This window comes from Passer montanus, unplaced genomic scaffold, assembly GCF_014805655.1.
Source record: "Passer montanus isolate IOZ18808 unplaced genomic scaffold, ASM1480565v1 scaffold87, whole genome shotgun sequence".
Taxonomy (NCBI): Eukaryota; Metazoa; Chordata; class Aves; order Passeriformes; family Passeridae; genus Passer; species Passer montanus.
In genome coordinates, this window is record NW_024374034.1 from 2135632 (window position 1) to 2153153 (window position 17522).

The 17522-nt window shown below is 40.9% G+C and overlaps 1 protein-coding gene across 1 annotated transcript in view; it reads left to right on the forward strand.

Annotated features, from left to right (window-relative positions):
- Positions 1-2170: 2170 nt before the first annotated feature.
- Positions 2171-17522, forward strand: part of WDR36 (WD repeat domain 36) — a 33311-nt gene continuing 17959 nt past the window's right edge. Inside the window, exons 1-13 of the mRNA XM_039733428.1 lie at positions 2171-2353; positions 3601-3628; positions 6518-6618; positions 7112-7229; positions 8133-8265; positions 9166-9220; positions 9761-9893; positions 10839-11014; positions 11512-11632; positions 13071-13136; positions 14053-14136; positions 15584-15738; positions 16880-16994. Coding sequence (XP_039589362.1) covers positions 2207-2353; positions 3601-3628; positions 6518-6618; positions 7112-7229; positions 8133-8265; positions 9166-9220; positions 9761-9893; positions 10839-11014; positions 11512-11632; positions 13071-13136; positions 14053-14136; positions 15584-15738; positions 16880-16994 — 1432 coding nt within the window. The 5' untranslated portion in view covers positions 2171-2206. The remainder of the gene's footprint in view (positions 2354-3600; positions 3629-6517; positions 6619-7111; positions 7230-8132; positions 8266-9165; positions 9221-9760; positions 9894-10838; positions 11015-11511; positions 11633-13070; positions 13137-14052; positions 14137-15583; positions 15739-16879; positions 16995-17522) is intronic.

Consider the following 17522-nt stretch of genomic DNA (forward strand, 5'->3'; position numbering starts at 1 on the left):
CAGTGGTGCAAGCTAATTAACCTTTGGCTTTTTCTTACACAGTCCTTTGTAGCTTGATCATCTTTCTTCAGATCGCCTTCTTACCGCGGGGGTCCACCTACAATTTCAACCTTTGTAACCACGGCAAGATACAAGAGGATCTACTAAACGTTTTGGATGCAGACAAAACCTTTACACAAGAGGTTGGTGCTTTCTCTGGTGGCATCGGAGGGAAACTGTCGGGACGGCACTGCCTCCACGTTTTTACCCTTGACCACCGGCAACTACTTTCTGAAAATCTCGGTTAGCAAGCCGGGAGTTGGCTAGTTTAGTAAACCGGTACCTGTGAAACAGGACCTTGAAGTTATGTCCAACTCTCCTCCTGTGACCTTTCTAAAATGTACTTCGCTGAAGCTGGGACTGGCAGGGACGGAGAGCAGGAGCCCGGGCGGCCGCTGCCAGAGCTCTACCCGACCCTTCCCAGCGCCTTGCAGACCCGTAGGACTGAAAGTCGCTTGTATAATTCTTCACCGACGCTGAAGATGGTGTCACGGTTGCAAAGGTGAAGTGGTTTAGAAGCTACGCGGAGGGTTCACACGCACAGCCGGCCCTTAGCTCAAAGACCAGGCAGTGTTTTTCGGGGAAAGCAGCCCTGCCGCTGGCTCGGGCATCACAGCCCGGAGCTGCCCAGCGCAGTCCAGCAGCGGCTGCCCCGCACGGCCGCCGCCTGACTCCCGCAGCCGCGCACACCGTGCGGGGCCCCGACGGGGCGGGGTATCTAGACAGGAGGAATGTCGATAACGGTGTGCCCGAGTCAGGCTGGCAGCCGGCGAAGGCGACCCCGTGGGACGTGGCTTTAACAAGCATCCCCTGTTGTTGTTTCCTTCCAGGAGCTACGACTCGATTTTCACACCTGCGAGGACGCGCCCTCCGAGCCGGCGGGCAAGCAGCTGTCCGAGGTTCGCCCGGAGTGCTCCCTTCCCGGCGGCTAGGTGGCATTCCCTTCCCGCCCCCCCCCCAAAAAAAAAAAAAAAAAAAAAAGGAAAGAAGGGGTCAAGAAAGGAAGAAAGGGGTATGAGGGAATGGGGAAAAGGTAACGGGGGAAAGGTAAGGGGGGGAAGGAGAAGGAGGGGAGGACGGGAAAAGAGAGGAGGAGAGGAAAGTGAGGTAAGGAAAAGGGAAAGCGGACGGAAGGGGGCAAGGATAAGGAGCTTTATTATATCTTTGGAGGGTGAATGGGCAGCCTCTTTTTAGGGATACGTGGGGAGGCGCTGAAGGGATAAGGAGTTAAGGGTCCTGACCGTCGTCTGCTCGCAGGACTCCAGGCGGGCGGAGCGAGCGGGCCGGCTGCTGGAATGCCTCCTGGAGCGGGCGCGGGGATGCGGAGAGCGGCCGGAGCTGTGGCGCGTCACCCGCTCCGTCCTGAAGCGCCACTGCCCCGGCTTCTGCGCGTCACAGGAGGGTCCAGGGACAGCGCAGCAGGACAGCCCCGGAGACAGCGCCGGGAGCGTCGCCGGGACGTCAAGCCCGGTCCCGTGCGACAAGAGCAAAGCCCGGGAGCTGATGGCGGTGTGGAGAAGCTACAACAACTTAGGATAGGTGGCCTGGGGGTGGCGCGGCTTTGCATTTCGCGTCCTCCGCCGGACTTCACTTGCATTGTCCGCCGTGCACTCATAGCAACGGAGTCATCCTGCGGGTTGGTATTTTTTTAAAATATCCATAATTTATTGAAAAAAAAAACCCAACCAAACAAAAACATGCCCACATACAAAACCAACACTACCACCACGACAAAAACCTCAAAACAGACACCTCGGGAAGTTCAGAGGCTCCCGATGCGGGTGTCTTGCGGGATGCGCCATCGGAGGTGTGCTCACTTCGCACCCCGCTGCCGCCTCTGCGGCGGGGCCACCCACAACTGGACCTGGAGCTTTGCGAGGGCAAAGGGGATCACGAAATGAAGAATCAAAGGGGATACAAAAATGAAGAATAAAAGAAAAAAAAACCAAACGCGCAGTCGCAGCTGCGTGAAGTGTTTGTGGCAGAGTTCGCGGCTGAGGCTCCCCTGCGCGCCCTGCTGGCATCGCGGTCAGCAGCGCGGGGGCGGCGGGCGCGGGGGCCGCTTTCGGCGGCGCACGGCGGGGCGGGGCGGGGCGGCGGAAGCGGGCGGGCGCTTCCTGCGGGAGGGCGGGCGGATGCGGACACGGACACGGACACGTGCGGAGCGATGGCGCGGGAGGGCGCGGGGCTCTTCGCCGCGTTTCGGGTGCTCGGCCGCTTCAGCGGGCACGTCCCGCACGTCCTGCGCTATCACGGCCGCCACCGCGAATTCTACGTGGCCACCGCCGTCGGGCGCAGCGTCCACACCTACAGTGTGAGTACGCGGCGTCCCGGTCCCAGCTCCTTTTTCCTGGCCTCCTTCCCGCTCTCACCTGCCGTGGGGAGGCCGGGGCCGTGCAAGGAGATCCGCCTCTTCCTCCCCTCGTCCTCCGCCCTCGCCGTCACGATACGGGAGCGTGTGCGGGGCTGTGGCGTCCCGGTGCCCCTCTTCTGTAGCCGGCGGTGGCCGGGAGGGAGGGAAAGAGGGAGGCCGCCCCTTGAGCAGGTCGGGAATGAGCTTGTGCAGCCATGTGGGCAGCGCTCGCCGATGCGGCACAACCCATCTGTCGGGAGCGCCCAGCTACTGAAGCTGTTCCTTCATTACAAGATAAATCAAAGCCCACCCGCTCTCATTTAGCGTTTGAGGGTTACGTTTTATGGGCGGGGGGCAGTCAGATCCTATTAAAACTCCTGTATGAAAACGGATAAGCGTAGTTGAATTCAGCAAGATGAAAGGCTGTTATACGAACTCGGTTTTTTGCCGTGTAGAATCATAAACCCCTTAAGGCTGGAAGGGACCTCTGGAGATCACCCAGACCAACCACCCTGCCAAGGATGGTTAGTTACCTAGAGCAGGTTACAGAGGAACGTGTCTAGGTGGGTTTGGAATGCCTCAAAAGAGGGAGACTCCGTGGCTTCCCTGGGCTCAATCAAAGCATTTTCACTGTATAGGAAGCACTACACAGAACTGAGCACTGTGAACACCAGAGTGCAGACATCAGGGATCTTCCTGTGCTTCTGTGGCACCTTTTAGCGTTCACTCCTGTCAGTGTTCTTCACAGCCTTTGAAGTGGAGTAGTGATCATCACCGGGCAGAGATGGCTAGGTGTTTACAACTAAAGCAAAACCTTTGTGAACAGAGATGAAATTACAATATAGGGTGGTTGTAGTGAAAATAAGGTAGAAGCAGATATGATGTGGAAACAAAGGTACCCAAGCTCCTCAGGGTGTCTTAACATGTCCTTAAGTTTTCTGTGCATTAGTGCAAAATACATCAGGAAGCACAACATAGCCGTTGGTGAGTAGTTGTCTTTTGGCAAATGAATTGTCTCATTCCTTTTGACCTGGTATCTTTATGTTTTTCAGTAGACAGTGTTTTAGACTGGGATGAATAATCTTCCTGGTTTGTGAACTATCAAATGCATTGTCTGATCTAGGTTAATTCCTAGAATGTTTAATTTGTTTATACCAAATTCATTGCAACCAATCACTAAAAATGCCTTTTTAACATTGTCATTGCAGGTGAAGAAGCTTGGTATTGTTGCTGTGAGTAAGTACTCATAAATAGTTAATTCTTCTTATTTGGTTGGGTTTTTTTTAAACATGTCTGACATCTGCACTTAATTTTCAACTTTAAAAAAAATAATTGTACTTACTAATATTTACACCGAAATGTATTAATAGGAGTCTCAGAAATCTAAAATACCAGTTTGGAAATAAGACTGCTGTTGAAACTGAAATTTAGTTTTCTTAGAGACATACCTTTTGAACCTTCTGTTCTTATCATCTTGTTTTTCCAAAAACACCTCTAAGCCATAGGGATTGCACAGTGAATAAAGCTCAGTTATTAATTTCAGACCCCTTTTTTGCTGTTTTTGTGATTTTTAGAAGACTGTTATAGGAGGAAAATACTTACATGAAGAAAATAGATGTGGATGCCTTCAGGGAGTGTTAGGAGCTGGTTGTACTGGTACTGGATACAAAGGATATGAATTGGTGGCTTGACGTTCACTTGGCCTTTGGTGGCAGAGCACTTGGGGTGTCAGCAGCAGGGCACACGTTCTTCAACACCATCCCCAGCAGCCTGGGTGCTGAGGCAGGGCACACCCCTAGGATAAGCTTGCAGAGGATGCTGTTTTAGGAGGAGTAGCTGACACCCAGAAGGGCAAAGTTTCGGTCCAGGGAGCAGTTGCAAAACATAAATCTTGGGCCAACAGGAGCCTTGCCAAGTCCAGCAAGGATGAGTGCAGAATCCTGCTGCACCTGAGATGGAGCAAGCTGGGAAGTGACTGGCTCATGGCATTCTGCTGGGGCTGTGCTGGTGCCAGGCTGGATGTGGACCAAAACCACGGTAGCTGTGAGTAAGGCAGGCTGTGTATCGAGCCTCATTAGGAATGCATCCAGCAGATCAGGCAGAGCTGTTCTCCCTGCACCTCACATTGGTGGGGCTGTGCCTGGTCTGCAGCACTCTGTTAGTGTGGTTCTGTCCCTTCCACTGCTCCCCTTTCTCCTGCAGGGGATATGCTGAGTAGCAGGAGAGTGTCAGGGCCTACAGCAAGCAGTTTGAAAATAGACATTGGAGTAACTGGATCTGCCTAGTGCTAAGAAGGGCCAAATTCAGGGTGACTCAGAGTGTACCTGAAGGGCAGTAGGATGTGGGGCTGGATTTGTGCTGATGGTGGTAGTGGTAGACAGAGCAGCAAGGGGCAACACCCACAGATTGCAGCTTGAGAGGGTCACAGTGGAGGGTAGGAAAAATGTCCCGAAGAGGTAACTATGGTACAGTGTATGCCTTGAGCAGAACTCCTTCCACAGAAGTGTTCAAGATTCAGCTGAGCACAGCTGCAGGTAACCCAGTCTAGTACTGGTGATAAACTTTGTGAGGAGCTGGTGGCATGTTGAACCAGTTGATTTCCAAAGCTCCCTTTCACTTGACACTTACACAGGGATGCACTCTGTCTTGAAAAGTAAGGTCTTTACCTCTATGTACCACAAAGTTTTTTACAGAGATATCATAAATAAAATATTTTCTATTAATAGAGCATCTATAAATTTGAGACTAAATGTCACATGACCAGGATTAGATTTAGATTATCAGCTATGCATTTTTAAAGCTGTAAACACATTAACTTTGTTTTCATCTTGCAAAATCATTGAAACATTGCATATTCTGTTCTACAGTGGGCTGCATCTTCTTACATATATAATCATCTAAGCTTTTTGAGAAACTGAGATGTTTACATACAAAACTGTGATTGAAAAAAGTGAATGCAGTGCCTCTCTTTTTATGGTGCTGTTGGTTTGTTGATGTTGTGTGGTTGATGCTCTGAACTTTTTAATTTGGGTCTGCCTAAAACTGTCTTAGCCTAAGCAGCCTTGCATCCAGCTTCTGTGGAGTACCAGGTGTCTGTAACCTGGTTGTAAACTTGAGTCACTTCACAGGTGCTGAAGAGATGTTCAAACAAATGGAACTTCATGCAACCTTCTTTTTTGTTCTTATTTTAGTTCCTCCTTTTGAAGCTCTGCTGCAGTATAGCAGAGGGTGCAGTTTTCTTTGTGCCTGCTAACAATTCACAGTACAAAGCACCTTTGTGGGAAAGGCTGCTGTGTGACCATGCTAGTTTGTATCATAGGTGCACTTGCACAGCGATTTTTGACCTGATGTTTCTCTGCAGAAGTGTAAAGTGCTTTAGTAATTTACATTTTTTATATTTCCTTGGATTGGGAGTATTATTGAGAGTCTTATTGAGAGGTGGTTTTTTTTTTGTTTTTTTGTGGGGGTTTTTTTGGGGTTTTTTTTGTGTGTTGTTGTTGTGGTTTTTGTTTTGTTTTGGTTTTGTTATTTTTTTTTTTCCATTTTTCTACTATTTGGGACCACACCGGCAGTTTCTCAGTGTGGTCTGGAACTTTATTCTTTTACCTTTTATGCTAGTAAAGTAAATATCCCGATATTAGCTACTCTTTCTGAACCAGTCATGAGGTAGGGAATGACATGTATTCCTAGAACATTAAATTCTCAGTGTGATCAGGAGATAGGTGCAGGAGTGGGTCAGTAACTCCCAGGCCTGCAGAATAACTTATCCTAATAAGCATTGCTAATGCTGAGATTTGTATTTATCATCTGTGTTTCCAGCCCTCACAAAGCTAACATGTGCATTTACCTATAGAGATAGTTCACTAATTTGTTATTAAGTGTTTTTCAAAATAATGACCTTATGTTCTACCAATCTTATCTTACTTATGATGTTGGTACTGATGTAATGTTTTGTAGTAATATTTGCATTCTTCTGAAATGTGTGTATTTCTCTAAAATTCAACATGATGTTTGAACAAAGGGCTTTCTTTGTGGGTCACCATGCCGAAGAAATACACTGTCAAGCTTTCTCTCTTGCTAAGAACCTAAAACTTGATTAACTTTTTTTTTTTGTTTGATCAACAGGTAACACTTTGCCACAGGACATCACATGTTTGGCAGCAGATCGCATGCTGATATTTGCTTCATACGACAATATTCTCCATGCTTTTGCCAGGAACAAAGAGGTTTCTATTAACTTGCTTATTACTCACTAGTGCAAAACAGTTGTGTAGTGTCTGTGGTATCAAGGCAGTTAATTTTCTATGAATGCCTATTTCTGTAGCTGTTTGGTACCTTCAGTTTTAGGGAAACAAGCTGTAGAATAAGGAGTTAAAAGCTTAAACTGGAAGAATGTATGAGCTAATTCCATAATGCTGAACTGTGTTTTGCATATTAATTAGAATAATTGAGTAGCTATTTAAAGATTTAAAAAATCATCAATTCATGTGAGCTAAATGAATTGAAAATAAATAATTGAAAATACTTAGGTAGCATATTTTTTGCAAACATTTTCAAATATCAGATATAACTATCTCTCTTGCATTTTGAGTTGTGTGGCCTTTCCATGAATTTTATTTGAACTTGTTGCTGACATCTTTTAGCTGTCCTCAGGTATTATGTTAACATGATATTCTATCTTAACAGCTTATTAGAAGCATTTCTGTTTTGAAATTATAGGTGGTTCATACCTATGAAGGCCACAAGGCAAGGATACACCTTCTACAGCCTTTTGGTGATCATGTCATCTCTGTGGATGTTGATAATGTCCTTATTGTTTGGAATATACAGTCAGAAGGTGAGAGATTTTATTTTTGTTGCTGCTTTATAGGATAGCAGTGTAAGACATTCAGTAATTAAGAAGAAAGGTTTTTTTTAAATGCACACATTCAGAAGCAATTTATTCTTAAAAAAATTTTCTTAAATGATAGTGCTACTTAGTTGATGATCTGAAGTCCTAATCCTGCAGTAATATTTCTGAGTGGATACTCTTACCATGTGCAAAGGCTCAGTAAAATTCTGTGTAGATGTAAAAGAGAGAATGATTATATGAAAATTACATTTTAGTGTTCCATTCCATACAAGAGTAAAGGCTGTGATAGAGCAGCTTTGGCATTATTTCTAATTCTTGTAATTCCTTGATATCTAGCAGACTGGGTATGACTAAATTCTAATGAATAATCTTTTTGTGTGTGTCAGCATCTTTTCATGCCGTTGTCAAGTGCTTTTGAAATTGTGCTTCAGTGCCCCAAACATGTTTTTTTAGAAAGCATTCATTGGCGTGACCAGTGTTATTCTCTGTGTGCTGGTTGTCAAAGTGTCTGTAGCCAGGCTTTAGAGATTTGGAGTTTCTGTAACAAACAAAGGGCATGCTAATCACATGAGGTGTTGTGCTCAGGTGGGGGCAGGAATCCCTCAGAAAGATATAAGTCAGATAAAGATATGGTATTGCCAGTACTGTTGTACTGGATAGGCTTACAGGGAAAAAATACACCTTCAAGCCAACAGATGTTTTTACATTGTAAAAAAGTTCAGCCTTTTCTGTTACACATTAGCTAATCCTCTAATGTAAGAAAATCCAGTTGCAGGATTTGAAGAGTTAAACATCAATCCTGCTTTTACATTTGCAAAGGGATGACAAGCCTGCAGAGCAGGTTTGTAGGGGTAGCCACACTAACACCGTTTCTTGCTGTTTTTGCAGAAGAATATCTTCAGATAGATTTTGATAAAGCCACTTTTGCAGTTTCTGCACTTCTGCATCCCAGCACCTATCTGAATAAAATTCTCCTTGGGAGTGAACAAGGAACCTTGCAGCTATGGAATATAAGATCCAAGTAAGATTCTTGATACTTTGGCTATGCTTCATGCTCCATGTAGTTTGAGAGGCAACAAATTATACTGTTAAGTGTGGAATCTTCTACTGACTCTTGGCGCAGGTTTTCGGTTGGTATATTTCCAGGAACAAGGAATGCTGCTGCTCCCTGAATGCTGATGCCTTTCAGGTTGCATATTGTGAGAGTAATCTCCTTCCAAAGTGTCAGGGGTTGTTCAGGATTTTTTTTTTTTTAAATTTCTTGGAATCACATAACTTTCACATGAAAGCTTTTGAAATTACAGTAAAAACATGTTCAGGCCTCCTGCCTTCCATCTTCTATGCTTGACATTTTTGGTTGTTGTGGGTCCAAGGAAGTGCTGGCAGGTAGAGTAGAGGTAATGACTAGCATTTGAGTCTTAGATTCAGGTAAGAGATGCATAGGCATGCATCAGTTGTCTCTGAGCATGTCCCAGTAGATCATCATCCGTAATGTCATTATTTCATTCCTACCATGAGCAGCTGCTTTTCTAAATCATGAAAGTTACAGGTACAGTGAGCTTCACTGCATATTAATGTTTGTTCTGCAAATGCATGTTAAGTCAGCTTGCATAAATCAGTGTTTCATTCTCCTAATTCAGCTTGCCATGATATCACGATTGTTTCTTTTGTTTCATATGTTCATGGCATGCAGTTAAGTCACTGATGTGATATTAATGTACAATACCACTTTTTCAATAAAATTTAGCCATAACTTTAATCTTATTTCTTAGTATCACAGGCTTTTTTTTGCCTTTTATCTGACTTATAAGAACAGAAAGCTGATGTTCTTTTCTGTATAAGTACATATAAAGCAATGACTGTGTAATGGAAAATCCCCAAGGGTTATTTGATTTATGAGTTTTTAATGTTTGTTTTGCAGCAAACTCTTGTATTCGTTTCCAGGATGGGGCTTAGCAGTCACAACCCTTGAACAAGTTAGTATTTTTTGTTATCTTTTATTTTCATATGTAACTGGTTGAGAACAGCAGGCAAAATATTGTTCATTTAAAAATACATCAGTAAAGATGGCATGTATTGTCCCAGGTAATTGTAGTAATCCTCTCTTGACTGAAGGTCTATTATCTGCTCTTCCTCTATTCCTAGTTCTGTTGCATTTGGCATCTTATCTGTTTTGTGTTCATCATATCTATAGTCTTCACTGAATGATGTCATGAAGTCACAGAATTTTCAAGATGCATATGTATCATGAAGCTTCATGACACTGATGATTTTTTGCCAAATTTGTTTTGTTTTGGAGTTTGATAAAATGCAGATTTTGTTGATTCAGTAAAAGATTTTGTAATGTATTTGCTATAATTTTTTTTTAGATATAAAACTAAGTTAAAATTTATCAATGGCTTTGATGACAGCTGGTGGAAATGGTCAGAGTTGTCTAGGATAAAACTTGCAAAAGAAAGCTCTGTTTTTCAAAGTAGTCCCAGCGTCTTGAAACAGAATTTTTTAATTTCTTGCAGGCTCCAGCAGTGGATGTTGTTGCTATTGGCCTTGTATCTGGTCATATCATTGTACACAATATTAAGTTTGATGAAACTCTGATGAAATTTCAACAGGACTGGGGTCCCATCACAGCAATATCTTTTCGTACAGGTAAATCCTAGTGGTTTTAGTGAAAATATGTATGAAAACTCTAACACTAATGAAACAGAGGAAAACAGCTTGTGATAAAACATTTCAGAATCAAATTTGTGCTGTGACTTTCAGTTTTCAAAGGCTGACAGTCATCTAGAAAAGGTAGCAATAAGTGAGATCATGCATTTTCATCATGCTAGCTGTTCTATAGCATTTTCTTGTGTTCTTATTGCACAGAAAGTGACGCACAGTATACTTGAAAAGAAAATTTTGTTTGCAGTGTGCCAAGAGCTAACACAGTACACAATTGTGAGAGACATTGTGGTCAGTACATCGTGCTTTAGTGTCCATACCTACTGATCAGCAGTGTCTGTCCTCCCAGTGTTAGAATGTTAACAGTTGGGTGAATGCTGAATGGCTGTTACGGAGGAATCTTAACTTGTATTCACAGCTTTTTCTTGTCTAACAGACATGTCCAGTTATTAAAGCTAGTTACTTTAATGTTGATCCTACCTACAGAGCTGTCGATACTGAATCTAATTTCTCATTTGAATAATCTTGCAAATCTTAACAGAATATAGGTTGAGTGCAGACCTTGTTGAGGAGGAATGCTACTGGAGAAAATTGTGGAAAGACTTGTGAGAAGTAGAAAGAGAACCTTTTGTGTCAATACCTGTTGTGTTTTCAAGCAAAATCTCTAGCTCTGATTGCTGGATTTAGAGATTTTACTGTTCTCTGATATGAAAAAGTTGTATTTTTTTAATCAGTGAGTTCAGTTTCTTTTCTGATAGACATACTGCAATATTTCTGTTAAAACCTATATTATTTCTAGCATCAACTTGAGATTTCTTTTTCCTTGTGGTTATAGACTTTTCTAGCATCAGTTTTAAGATGTGACAAGACAGCAGGGATGAGCTGAATGTCAGTAAGCAAATCTTTTGAACTTTTTTTTTTTTTGAGCAGATGGACACCCAGTAATGGCAGCTGGTAGCCCAGTTGGACACATTGCTTTGTGGGACCTGGAAGAGAAGAAACTGATGTGTCAGATGCAAGATGCCCATTCCACAACAATAGCTGGCATGACATTTGTCCCTGGAGAGCCACTTCTTATTACTAATGGTGCTGATAATGCTCTACGGGTGCGTTACAATCTCTGCTGCTCTCTGAAACCATTACAACAAAACTCAAGTTGCTGGTCTCAGTTGGACTGTAGTTTAAAGATTTTCTGCTATGTTGTCATTGCTTTAGGTACAAAGGTACTCCTTTGTAGTACCCTTGAAGAACAAAGCTTTGGATTCACATTTCCAGAAATCACACTTTATATCCCAGTATTCTCTTAAATCTTGATCCATTTTGATAAAAGTTTTGCATCATAAGCAGTTGCTGCTGATAAAAGCCCCTTATGCTGCATGTCCTCTGATGCCACTAGGCTCTGGTGGAAGGGCAGAATGAACAGCAGGAAACAAATAAGGTGATGTAATGGAAGCTTCCAGAGTTTTAGTGTTAAGGCTGAAAGCCAGTGTGTGAAGTTGGCTGCACCAGCTCCCAGATGAACATGTTCTGCTGACAAGAGGTGCAATTATTGGCAAGGCAGTGTTTATCAGCCTGGCTTTTTTCTGCTTATTTTGGGATGCAGGTTTGGATTTTTGATGGGCCTGGTGGTACAGGTCGCATATTGAGGAGCCGCATGGGACATAGTGCACCACCAACAAAAATCAGATATCATGGGCAAAATGGAGAGCAAATTCTTAGTGCAGGTATGAATCTCCATTCTTCTTCAGTCTGTTTTCTAGCTGTGATAAAGAAAATGTGCGGAGATAAGTGTCTTTGTTTTATTAATTCACAAGATTATATTTCAAGTGTTGTATAATGTGTTTATGAAACATGGTAAATAGCTAACATAAACAGTCTAATTTATTGCTGTTACAAAGTGTTTCACTAGAATTTTCCTACTCTAGTAGGAAATCAGTTTTTCCCTAGAGTAACATACCAGCAAGCTGAAGAGTACTTGAAAACAGAATAGCAAAGGAGCTGCTCTTATCATCCATATTTATTTATTTGATGAATAAAAATGTTTTTGTTATCTTCTGAGCAAGTGTTAGCTGGTCAGAATGAAACCTGTAAAAACTCAAAAAATGTGGTTGTGGCAGGGGAAAAAAAAGCAGCATAATGCATTTAGTAACTAATTTTTAGTAAGTACTTTTTCCACTTAGTTTGAGCAAGCTTTGTGGCTTGCACTGTCTTATATATCACAGACACAGCTTACTTGTGTTTGTGATATATATTTTAAAGATTGCTTTTTACTGAGACATTCATCTAAAAGTGTAAAAATGCATAAGTGACTACTCTTCCTTAGAAACTAGCATATTTAAAAAGACCCCTTAGGACAGAGAAGTGCTAGAACAGACTGTGTTTTACCCCAGACCACTTAGGTGATGAGATTATAGAGATTCACCACCTGGTCTCTAATTACTCTTAAGAATTTAATTGTCTGTATGGCCTACTTTTGAAAACATCATACTACCTGTACTAAAATCTCTTGCCATCCAGCTAGTGACTTGCATTCTTGTAATGAGTTATTGTCTGTATTTCAGGTCACACTAGACAAACCACAATCTCAATCAAGTATTGCTTAACAAGTCATGACATTTTCTTTTTCAGTGGTGAGGGCACAAACACAACCTTTACGATGAAAAGGGTCTTAACCTTTGAGATCTGATGTATCCACAGTGCAGGAAGACTAATGCTCTGCCCTCCTTTCTGAAACAGTGGTCAAACTTTGTGCAGCAGAAGTGAATTAGTTGCCTTTCATGGGCTACTGGTTTCCTTAGAAGAGGAAATGAACTTAAATTAACTTAAATTAACTCCTCAAATTAACTTAATAAAATTTCATTAATGTCATGGACATTACAGAGTGAGAGGAATTGAACATAGAAAAGATGACTGTGAAGAGGGTCATTCTGATAATGTGTGGGGCAGAGTTGTAGGAATGGGGTGTAGGCCATAGAAAATTAGGCTCCATTAGTTCTGCCACTTAGAGTGTATCTATATTTATTCTTGGACTAGAATTTTTAGTAAATATCTTATTATAGTGTTTCAAGTTGCTTATTGCTTACATTTTATTTTTCTTGCTCAAATACCTTATGAGTAAATTTGATTTTTGCCCTTCACTGCTCTGTGCTAATGCTTTCTTAGGTCAAGATGGAACACTGCAATCTTTTTCAACAGTACATGAGAAGTTCAATAAAAGTTTAGGACGTGGTAAGTATCTCAGTCAAAGTACAAACACAGGTGAAAAGAAGGCCGGAAAAGCATTTATGTAAATATTAGTCAGGCCTTGTTTTCACTTCAACTGTTCTATAAAAGCTAATAACCTCAGTTATTCTGCAAACTCAGTCCTTTCTGCAGTAAGTGTATGGTCATATTTGATTATACATTAAAAAGGAGATTTCTGATCCTGGCAGTGTATCTTACTTCACTGTGGGAAATACTGTGCATGATTTCTGTATTAAAAATATGTAAAACAGTAGCTGACATTTCAGCATATGTAATTGCAGCTTTTTACCCTGTTTCCATTCTGTTCAATTGACTAAATTATTAGCCAATTCTTACTTCTTGGCTTGAGTTCCTTTGATTCAGTGTAGAGTTTGACTTAAACACATCTTACAAGTTATGCCATGGTTAAGGAACACTTCCATTTGTGAGAGCAAGAATCAGAAAGATTAAAATAATTCTTAGTTTTAACTGTCTGTCCTTGTTATATATTTATTTGGACCTGTTTAAAAAGATGCATAAAAATTAATTTGGGCATAAATTTGAAATTCAAGATTCTTTGGTTACTGAAAGGTCTGGGTGCTGTTTACTGCTTTATATAGTCATGCCTGTAGGACCGTGTTTTTAGCTGTGATGGGAGAACCTTTGCCTAGGAGTTCAGCACAAGATCCTGGAACCAAGTGGATTGAGCTGTTAATGTCAAAGGCTGGTGATTTGCTCAGCATTACATGAATTTTAACAGAAACTTAGTGTTCTTAGCTCTACAAACCTAGGGAACAGGGATGTGTTTATTTAGGCCAAATGTTTCTAAGTTTAAAAGGAGCTTTACATTTTGTTAATAGTTCCTTTTAAATCATTCTCAGTTCTGACAATGAGACTGACACCCTTAATGTCTATTTTTAAGGTTCAATTAATAAAAAGAAATCAAAAAAGAAAGGCCTTAAGCTGGATACAATGGCACTTCCACCAATTACAGCCTTTGCGTCAGGTGAGTGGTCTTTGACATAGGTTACAAACTAAATATGGGTATATTATCTTCATGTATTAATTTCAATTTTTTAAGCTTCAAAACACTATTGTTTTGGAAGCACATGCTATATCTAGATTATTCTGTGGCCTTTCATGAGCTACTGAGTGGCAGTTAAAAATTGCATTTGACTTGGTAAATTGTTCCAATATCTCAAAAAGAACATATTATGTTAAAACATCCTTATCTGGTTCTTGGCTTGAAAATCTCCTGCATGGGAATCAAAGTCTACTGAATTATTCCAGGCTGCAGAACCAACAGCTAGGTGGAGGATGATCTTTGTCAGCTGAGGAAGTCTTAGTTACACTTACAGTTGATTTTGAGTCCTCAGTACATTTATTTGCGTCATTTTTTAAGGCTGAATTTCAAGTAATTCATTCATTTGTAATTCAGTATGCAAATAATGAATCTAACTTCTTTAGGCAGAATTACAATTATCTTTGCTTCATCAAAATGTGATTCTTTGAATTAATGACCTCCTCTTCAGACTTGAAATCTCTTTTGTCAAAAGTGTAGGTATTTTCTCTTCTGAGGATGTTTTATTGTTTCCTATGTTGAAAGATCTGGATTTACAATTTTGTGGAGCCATTTGACTTCTGTGGTGTAGACTGTCTGTACACTCTTGTTGCAAGTATGTGTGTATGTTTTTAAGATACATATTTAAAATTAATTAATTTTGAAATTAATATTAGAGCTGCCTGTGTTTGAAGACTTAAAACCTCCACTTATTTGCTTAAGTAAATATGTACTTAAATACTTACTTAAGTACATTTGAGAGTTGTTTCTTTGTTCTCTTTGTTCATTTAAGTGAACCAGTTTGTTTCTTGTTTTAATCTTTGAAGTTCTAAAAATAACTAGTTTCAAACTCTCAATTTTTTTTAAATTTCCAGAAAATTGCTCATTATTTAGATCTCTATATATCATATTTGACTACAAAGTTTGGATACTGAGCTTTTGATAAACAATTTTTCTGGAAATGCAAAATATGTATTTTGCTATGTGACGCAGATGTATCTCTTAAACCTGACATTATCTGGTGACTTCTGCTGCTTCAACAGCTGAAGAAAAAGTTAAAGACACTCAGCTGGAAATGTGTACACATTGAGCAGTGTAAACCATTCAAACCTGTTTAAAACATTTACATTGAAATATGTGTTTCAAACTGCAGAGGTTAAAATATGCTAAGACACAAAGTGTAACATACAAAACAGTTATTGAGGTTTTGGTTTAACATTTTAGTTACACTACACATACACAACTGTTTGCCCAGTGGTACTTCTGAGTGATAGCCTTTTGAGTGTGCAACGAGAGCACTAAATATGAAATGTTCTGTCTAAAGGTACTTTAAAATATCAGGAGAGCTGAAGTTTGACTTTAGAATTACTAAAAGGACTCTGTTACCTTGCAGAGGTGGCACATCAGAGTGACTGGGATGGTATTGTTGCCTGCCATCAGGGGTATATAACCTGTACAACCTGGAACTATCAGAAAACCTCCATGGGAGCTCACAAACTGAGGCCAGAAGAATTTAGCAAACACAAACCTATTGACATATATGCAACAGTAAGTTTATTTAGGATAAGATTTCTTCAGATTCACACTGTATGCTCTTTTGATTCCTGTTGGTACAGAAATAATGCTTAGAATGAAAAAGCGTGGTCTAGATGTGTTTTAGTTGCTTGCATTGTCCCTTCTGCCAGCTTACTGTGTCCAGTGAGCTGGTTTGTAATGCTTATGGTCTTATGAAAAGCTGTTCTTTTTCCCTAAACATTCAGGTTAAATGCACTTATTTTCTGGCTCTGAGAGGTGGTTAGTGTTTACCTTTAGTCTGTCACAGCAATGTAGAGGTGTCTGTATGCCTGTGCTGATGAACTTACTCTGAGAATGCAGATTGCAGAAAATTCTGAGCTTTTTTTGTCAGTACAGGCAAATGTATTTCCAAATTGCAAGAAGGATATTACCTCAGAAATCCATTAAAACTTGAGCTGGACTCAATGACATTGTGTCAAACACGCAGTGAAGGGGATGAAACAAATGTTTGCTGAGGTTTACCAGCTTTTTAAAGGAGGAATTGCTGTGGCACACCTCATTTACTAGGGGTTCATGCAACTCCTGTGTCTTATGATACATGTTTTTTTTTACATTTTGTTGAGTGGTTAGTTGTTAGATAAATTAAATTGTAAATAACGAGTTTTCTTTTGACTACTAGATTCTTTGGGCTGTATCTTTCCAAAGACATCTAGATCATTGTTTCTTTGTTTCTTCCTATTTAAACTCTCTGTGACCTCACCCTAATTTGGGTGGGTATTGATAACATGGGCATTGAAAGAGGCATGCAGTTGCCATGCTTACAGTTGGTCTTAAGGACTGAATTTGTGGCAGTCTTTATTATTTAATTGACAGTGCTGATAATATTACCTATGGCTTCTAATGGATGTTACTAAGCTAGGATTTCATTATCTTTCACAACCACGCATTGCCATATTTATTACATGACTATTTGCTCATTTTAAGAGTTTCTCCCTCTGCTTTCTTGAGATGCAAATTGTTTGTTTTGTGCAGGTTTCCTCAAAAAACGTGTTAGTGTTTTGTATTCACAATCTGCTGTGTACTTGTAACAACTTCACTGACAGACACCTAAAGAATGGTTTTCTTAGGTGCTTTGTGTTATTGATTGATTTTTTTTTTTTCATTCTCTTGGAAGGCAGTTGACATTACCTCGTGTGGTAACTTTGCTGTAATTGGGATGTCTACTGGACAGGTAGATGTGTATAACATGCAGTCTGGCATTCACAGAGGGCATTATGGCAAAGAAACAGGTAAGAGCTCCTAAACTTCCAACATACAGGCACTTAACAGAACAGTAGTCACCTCATGTTTTGCCATTATGAAAATTCAGTGTAGGTTCTGAGTTGAATTTAGGATGCATTTCAGTTTTTCTAATTATGCTGCCCTGTCCTATCTTGCAGTCAGAAACCTGACTTGAAGGACAGGATCCTTGATAATGTTATCAACTCTGATGTTAGCATATCCTTGGTTTTTTAAAACAAAATTGTTAGTTACCGTGATGATTAGCACTTAAATGAGATGCTCTGGCCTCCAGTCTTTTTGAGATAGTCACATTTCCAGTATTTGGCTTCTTGTTTTATAGGTTTCTGTCTCCTAGATAAAGTTTGCCATCTGTTTTGTGCCCCCTGCTTAGAAATGAAAGGAAAATTGAAGTCCTAAGCAAGTCCAGCTCTTTGCATATGGTGTTATTTTTTATTAACCAGCTGCAAATCTAGGGCATAATGTGACTGTGCCCTGACATTCCCTTTTAGAGTTGCACACATATATATTTCATACAT